Genomic DNA, 7,158 nt, shown 5'->3' with positions numbered 1-7,158 from the left:
AAACAAGGCATTCTTTTAATGAGAAATATAAGGTTAACTCTCCTTAATCTTTTCTGTATTCCAAAATAACATCACCTAAACTAGTATCCCATGTAAGAGCAAATGCTTTTGAAAAAAATTACTTTATCTCTTCCCATCTAATCAATAAAATTTAAAACAAGATATACATTATAATGAGATTAATATAAATTTAAAACTAATAAAAATATTGGAAAAATAAGAGAATATTAATTTAAGGTTGGTTTTGTAAACAAATGTAAATTTAGAACAAATTTAATACTATTAACTAATTTTCTTAATCAAGATGAGAAAAAGATTGCAAGGAGTGTTAAATAAAAAATATCTATTATAAAATTTAATATACGCAGGGGAAAATCATAAGGAGAGAGATCAAGTTACATTATTCTATTTTTTATCAAATGTTATACTATTATAGTTACATTATTATATTTTTTATCAAAGGTTATACTATTAATAGTTTATATGAAAAGTCAAATTTTTATTATGTCAGTTCAGATATAATTTCAAATCATCATGATTATTCATGTTAAATTTTATTAAGATTGAACGATAATAAGATAATCAGATAATTTCTATTTTAGTATATGTTGAAAAGTATGTATTATATGTCCATTTTAATTTATATGATCAAAGTCTAAAATAATTTAAGGTTTACATATTTTTTTTTTTTTGTAAGTACGATTATTTAAAATCAACTTTCAATCTAATGACGAGTTCTGTAAAAAAAAAAAAAAAAAAATCTTCTATGCGAGTGAATTTTGGGAGACGAGTCAAATTACTCAATCCAACTATTAAATTATAATTTTATATCATGATGATTATCCATGTTAATTTTTGTCAAAATTCAACAACAATAACAGGTGATGTTATTATATTTTAGTACATTGTCTGTGTGAATTTGAAGAGAGTCAAATTACACTTATATAACTTTTACAAAATGTCATACCATTCATAATTTTATATATAAATTTAATTTTGACTATTTAACCATTAAATTTATAATTTTATATAATCATGATTATTCATATTAAATTTTGTTAAATTCAAATAATAGTAATAATAAATAACAACAACAAAAGAATTCCATAATTTACGTTTTAGTGTATTTTGAAAAAAATATATATATATTACATCAATTTTGATCTATACAAAATAACATAAAATAACTTTAGATTGATGGAATTTTTTATAAATAGGATCCATCTAACATTGAGTTTTGATAAAACAAATATTATCAAACGAAACGGAATAAAGTGAATTGTGATGGTCATCATTTTAAAGTAATTTGTATAAGAAGATTACAATTCCATTGGTTAAAAAAAATGGCAATGCTTTGACTAGTTAGTGTCACAGTGTTAGTGCTGTAAACACATATGAGTTGAATAATAATAATAATAATGACAGTGGTTAAAAAGAAGTAAGTATCGAAAGAAAATGGAATGCGAGGTTGGTGTAATTTATCTTGCTGATGGAAGGCAACCATTTGAAACGTCAGGGCTCTCGATTTCAAGAAAGTTTGTGAGTAAAGTTTTGCGTGAAGAGTGTGGCTTTGAAGTGCTGCTACCTGAAAATGATGATGATGATGATAATGATTTAAACTTATTTTCTGTTCCTTGTTCTATCTTGATAGCATCTTGTATGGCCAAAATGATTTCTTGCATCCTTGGCCTTGAGGAACCATGGTGTTCCACACATTGCATGGCAATTTCAACCACCCTCCAAATCGACTCACTTTTAGCATTTCCATTCAGAGAAGGATCAATGATGCTCATTGCATCTCCTTTACGAGTTAATGATCTAGCCTGCAAAACCAACATTTTCATGGTAATTAATTTCATGATATGTTTTCTTTATTTAGTTCTATTTTAGTGATGCATGCCAATGTTTGATCTTGTGGCACATACCCATTGAACAATGTTCATTTCAGCACCGTAATCTTCTGATGAGACAGGTTTCTTTCCAGATATCAGTTCCAGCAGAACAACTCCAAAACTGTATACGTCACTCTTTTCTGTCAATTGCTGGCTTGCATAGTACCTGCAATTGTAGACAATAAACACAAACTGAATTCGAAACATTGTTGGGAAAACACAAAAACGCATTAGCCCCATCACTTACTCAGGATCCAAGTAGCCAACAGTTCCTCTTGCAATGCTCGATACATGGGTTAAATCTTCTTCAGCTAGTCTAGAGAGTCCAAAGTCTGATACTTTTGCTCTCATATTTATGTCTAAAAGAATGTTACCTGTCTTTATATCACGGTGAATGATGCTAGGATTGCATCCTGTGTGTAAGTATTCAAGACCTGTACAATACAAATTTCATATTCATCTCTCTTAACTTTGAACAAAAATACTAATATATATCTGTCAGGAACCACCTTAAAATGACATAGTCTAGTCCTATGACATGACATGTCTAAATGTATGTCCTATTATATTAGAATATAGAAATCATTTTCTGATCAACAAGAAAAATATTGCAATTACTAATAAGAACTAAGAAGCATGTTAAATCATATTAAAATTACTTAAAGATCATGAAGGTAGTTGTTGATCAACCTTTAGCTGCATCTTCTGCAATACGAAGACGAGCTAACCAGTCCAAGTTCTTCTTCTTGGAACTCTCTGTTGTAACATCGAAAATATATGTCATGAGACAAAAGTTTACTATTAAGTAAATAAATGCATACGAGGTTGCGAGGTTAGTCAATAAACCATGAATGTGATCCCGTAAAGTGCCATTGTGCATATACTCGTAGACCAGAATATGCTGACATTCTTCTTCACAATATCCAATCAAGGGAACCAAATTTCTGTGATGAATTCTGGATAAGAGGGACACCTGCATATGTGATTCTATAATCAAATAACTGAACATTAAGGTTGAGGTGTTTACATTTTTTTCTTCCTTGGAGAATGTGTCATACTAATGAAATTCATGGAATATAATACTTTTTGGTTGGTATAAACTTCCTATGGTAAAAATACTCAAAACAGAACTTGTAGTTAATCAGAATTCAAGTTTGAAAACGTTGAAGGAACAAATTTGAACTCTACCTCGTTAACAAATTGCTGGTTCCCATGGCAGGATGATTCACTCATGCTCTTAACTGCAATTTCTTTTCCATCTCTCATTTTCCCATAGTAAACAGATCCAAAGCTTCCTTTGCCAATTTTCTCTGAAAAATTGTCAGTAGCTTCTTTCAACTCTGAGAGTGTAATATGGCAAGTAGTATTTTCATCCATCAAACTTCCACCGCGAAGAAATGAGTATCCAGTTAAAGGTTTACTATTTGTGCGTCCAGAAATGCCTGTTGTAATGCTTGGTTAGAAGTTTGATTGTTGTCAAGTTTGTACAAAGTAATTAATTAGAATTGAATTTGATGGCTAACCTTTTTCCTCACGTTTCTTTTGAGATGCCTTTCTCCGCGTATTGAGCAACAGCACCAAACTTACCAAGAAGAATATTAACAAGATCACTAGTACTCCAATTGAAATTCCCACCACCATCTTAAAATGCTTCTTGTTCCCTCTGTATAGTCCAGGATTACCTTCAAATCTGGAACAGAAAGTAAATGTGCTATTTCAATGTACTCCAATTGAAAACAACCTTGTTCTATTAATGTTCATACTGATTATTTTTTTGTCATTAAAGCAACTGCACTTCATTATGTTAAAAAACTTGTGTTGTTCCTGACATACTTACCTGAAAACAATTTTTTCAGACACTAATCCAGCTGGTATTTCCCCGCTAAATGAGTTGTTCTGTATGAACCTGTCACAAACTCACAGATGCTAACTAGAAAGAGTACTTGTATGTTCTAAAATTTTGAAATGAGAAACATTTGGGAGTAAGTGCTACATACAGTGCTTGTAAACTTGGCAAACTACCAAGGTAAGACGGTAATCGACCAGACAACTTGTTGTTCTCTAAGTGCCTGCATGTCATCAATTGAAAGAGGAAACTAAGAAAAAATGCATTTGGGTTTATGAAAGCTACTAAATTTGTCAACAATATGAACTGAACTTACACGATCTTTAGATTTATGAGTTTACTCATGTCAGGCAACGGTCCACTAAGCAGGTTGCCATCTAACCACCTAAGCAAAACAGACAAAAGAAATCTCATTAAAGCACAAACCAGAAGCATTTCTATTTTGAGGATTGATGTACTTACAGCTCTGTCAATGCTTCCATGTTGCCAAGCTCAGGTGGGATTTCACCTTTCACATTCCTTCTTGAAAGAATTCTGATACAAACAATTGCGAGTCGTAAAAACTTGTGCTGTAAATGTCTAGCATAGCAGAATAATGCAACAGTATTTCTCATTCTGTTTTTCCAACTTTTTTAATGGAATCTAAATTTCTCAAGTGTTCAAAAACTTGTGCCAGGTATTAATGTTTCAGAGAACAGTAATTCACTTGCTATGAAACAAAATTTCCCACAGAAGTAATCGGAGATGTTACATTTTTGTAATTCTTGGCGTTGTGGTGGTACTACAATTCACCCATTCCCAAGGAGTTGGAACACAAGGGTCACCTTCATTTGTCTGGGAACTTTCAGCAGACAATAACCGAAATGCATTTACCACGGTTGCTGCAGAGTGAAAGTTTTGTTAGAAATCAATTTATCTGGCTCAGGATCACCGCAAAAACTAAAACTCAAAACTTACAGTCTTGTTTGTCTGTTTTTGAAGCAATCTCTACATATTTGCTTATTTCCAGTGCATTCAGAAGAGGTCCTCGGGTAGAATCTGGGGTCATAACAAAGGAGAATGATAAAACAAATTCTAGAGTAACATTCATGTAACTTGGTTCATATAAAGTGTAGCTCCCATTGGCATTCTCCGCAATATTCACCACTGCATTGCTATAGTCAGCTATATAAGGTTGCTTTAATTTGAATTTTCGACTCTCATTCTTGTCCAAATCTTCAATCTCTGCAAAATATGCATAAGCTCGAGCATTGGCAGGGAAGTCTTCCAGGTTCAATCTGTAGCTGAGTACTCCTTTTCTGCCAACAACTGCAGTTTGCATTACTTTAACAGGTGGATATTCTCTTGTTTCTACATCAATGTTCTTTGTAGTTCCAATCCTTTCCGTGCCTGGGGCTACCCCAACAAGATAATTTTGCCTTCTAATGAGATCAGAATCCCAAATTCTATCATATGGATCATCCGGGTACCTGACAAATACCTTTGTTTAAAACGATTGAACCAAACTCAAGCCATCCCAAATGCTGCTCTTTTTCCTTAATAAGGCAACAAGATTTCATACTTATACTGATGCTTGGAAACTCTTCTTTCAGTTATGTGCCAAAAAGCAAAATCTAACTAAATAAAACAAAAAAGGAGGTAGCTTTCATACCTGACAGCATCTTCGGTTGGTGCACCAAAATTGATTCTTGCAGCAACTTCTAAGAAGAAATTGTCTTCAAAATCCGTGGCATACATTGAAAGATTGAAGGGTCGCAACTCAAGAGTGGAAATGAAGGGAGAACCAGTGGTAGCACAGCACACACAGACATCAATAGAATTTGAGGGTGCCCTGATTATCATTTCCTTAACATAAATTCTTGAGGCATCATACACTGACACAGTAGCCCACTTGGTTGCATCCAAGTAGAGCTGAAACTGAGGGTAAGTGTCTCCATTCTCCAAGCTTCCATACTGAAAACTTGCTCTCACCAAGTACCTTCTTCTCTCCTCTGTGCTCAGTGTGTAACAGTACTTCTTCGTATCTATGGGAAAATCTCTCCTTTTCTGATATTGCACCATGCTTCCATTTGGACTTTGCACTTCCACTGAAATGCCATGTTCCATGATCCCAGAGTCTGAGATCCATGCCAAACCCGTGCTGTTATCAGTGTAATTGCTTGATCCACCACAATCAATGCTCACAAACTCTGCATGTGAAGAAGTTAGATTCTGTGTTTTGTATCATTACATGACACGATGGTTAAAAAAAGGTTTCAGGAATCATGGTTCCTTCAACTGAAACTGAATCGAAAAGATGCATCTCTCACCTTGAGGTTGGGAAACAGCAAATGATGTCAGCAGAGGAGTTAAAACAAGAAGGAGAGAAGGTAAACCCATGGATGCAAGGAAGAGAAAATAATAATTTTGCTACGAGAATTTTAAATGGTTGATTAATTTAACCGTTTGTTTGAGTGAGTCAGTTCAGCATCTCAACTAGAACCAGCTTTCCGCCACTAATCAACTTTAACTTTATCGATTCATGACTTTTGTTGAATGTTGATTATTCATTCACGTTCATGTCTTTATCCGAGTTTATGTTGGGAATCTTGTTTTTCCAACAAAAGAAGATTTTAGGTTCAACTTTTCTTTTTCTTTTGCTTTTCTTTTTTTTCTAAAAAGGAGTGACACGAAAGGCACAGGCAGAGAGGCACAAGCTACGAAACCAACCAATGCACTTGTTTTTGTCATATGAAACTCCTAAAAACATATAACAATTTGTCTCGGGGCTAAGGGACAACACGAAAACATACGATGTCGTTGCATCTTCCCAGATTTGGCCTCTTTTCATTTTTAGTTAGCATTACGTTACACAGAGATTGTGTTTTGAGAGCACACCCTTTTAAGTTTATGATACATACAAGAAAATTTTAACGAAATTATGAGGTAATATGTTATGAACCGAAAAGGGCTTAAACCAAACTAAAAGGAGGACAAAGGCAAATGATTGAAAAGGAGGGAGTGATTATAATGAAGATTGGAGGGCCATAAATTATGTACTTGGTTGGTGCTTTTTGCATACCCAAAAATCTTTGTTGGAATATTATGGGATTTTTTATTTTGAATAAAATATTATTTTAATAATCAGTCTCACAATTTAGTCTTGCATAAATAGTTTGTTCAAAAGGAGAAAAATGAAAAAGAAAATAGTATGTTGATGATGGTGAAGTGGACATGAAGAGAGACCAAGTCTAGAAGAGTGTGGTGTGGTCCTTCTCATATCTCAGCATTAATTCAATTGTCAAGGCTACAGATTTCACATTGACATGTTCTACTGAAAGTTTGTTTCTCCATTGTCACTTTCTTCTGTTCTATATTATTTATCTCTCTCACTCCTAGGATTGCAGCTTCGCTAACATTAAATTGGAAAATTACAACTTG

The 7,158-nt window shown here is 33.4% G+C and overlaps 1 protein-coding gene across 1 annotated transcript; it reads right to left on the bottom strand.

The window, feature by feature from the left end:
- Positions 1–1,252: 1,252 nt before the first annotated feature.
- LOC114179861 (putative LRR receptor-like serine/threonine-protein kinase At1g67720) lies at positions 1,253–6,274 on the bottom strand. Its single transcript, XM_028066340.1, has 15 exons — positions 6,048–6,274; positions 5,390–5,927; positions 4,696–5,207; positions 4,490–4,619; positions 4,201–4,272; positions 4,055–4,123; positions 3,890–3,961; positions 3,730–3,798; positions 3,416–3,582; positions 3,081–3,334; positions 2,739–2,865; positions 2,583–2,648; positions 2,140–2,326; positions 1,926–2,058; positions 1,253–1,823 (listed from the first exon to the last, which is right to left on the bottom strand). The coding sequence occupies exons 1-15, from the start codon at positions 6,115–6,117 to the stop codon at positions 1,479–1,481; spliced, it is 2,811 nt and encodes a 936-aa protein (XP_027922141.1). The 5' UTR covers positions 6,118–6,274; the 3' UTR covers positions 1,253–1,478.
- Between the last annotated feature and the right edge of the window lie 884 nt (positions 6,275–7,158).

The sequence above is a fragment of the Vigna unguiculata genome, chromosome 3, assembly GCF_037176805.1.
Source record: "Vigna unguiculata cultivar grain cowpea cultivar isolate G323 ecotype 2 chromosome 3, ASM3717680v1, whole genome shotgun sequence".
In the NCBI taxonomy this organism is placed as follows: Eukaryota; Viridiplantae; Streptophyta; class Magnoliopsida; order Fabales; family Fabaceae; genus Vigna; species Vigna unguiculata.
Note: the sequence above shows the minus strand (reverse complement) of the source record. Positions and strands in the feature narration are given on the sequence as shown.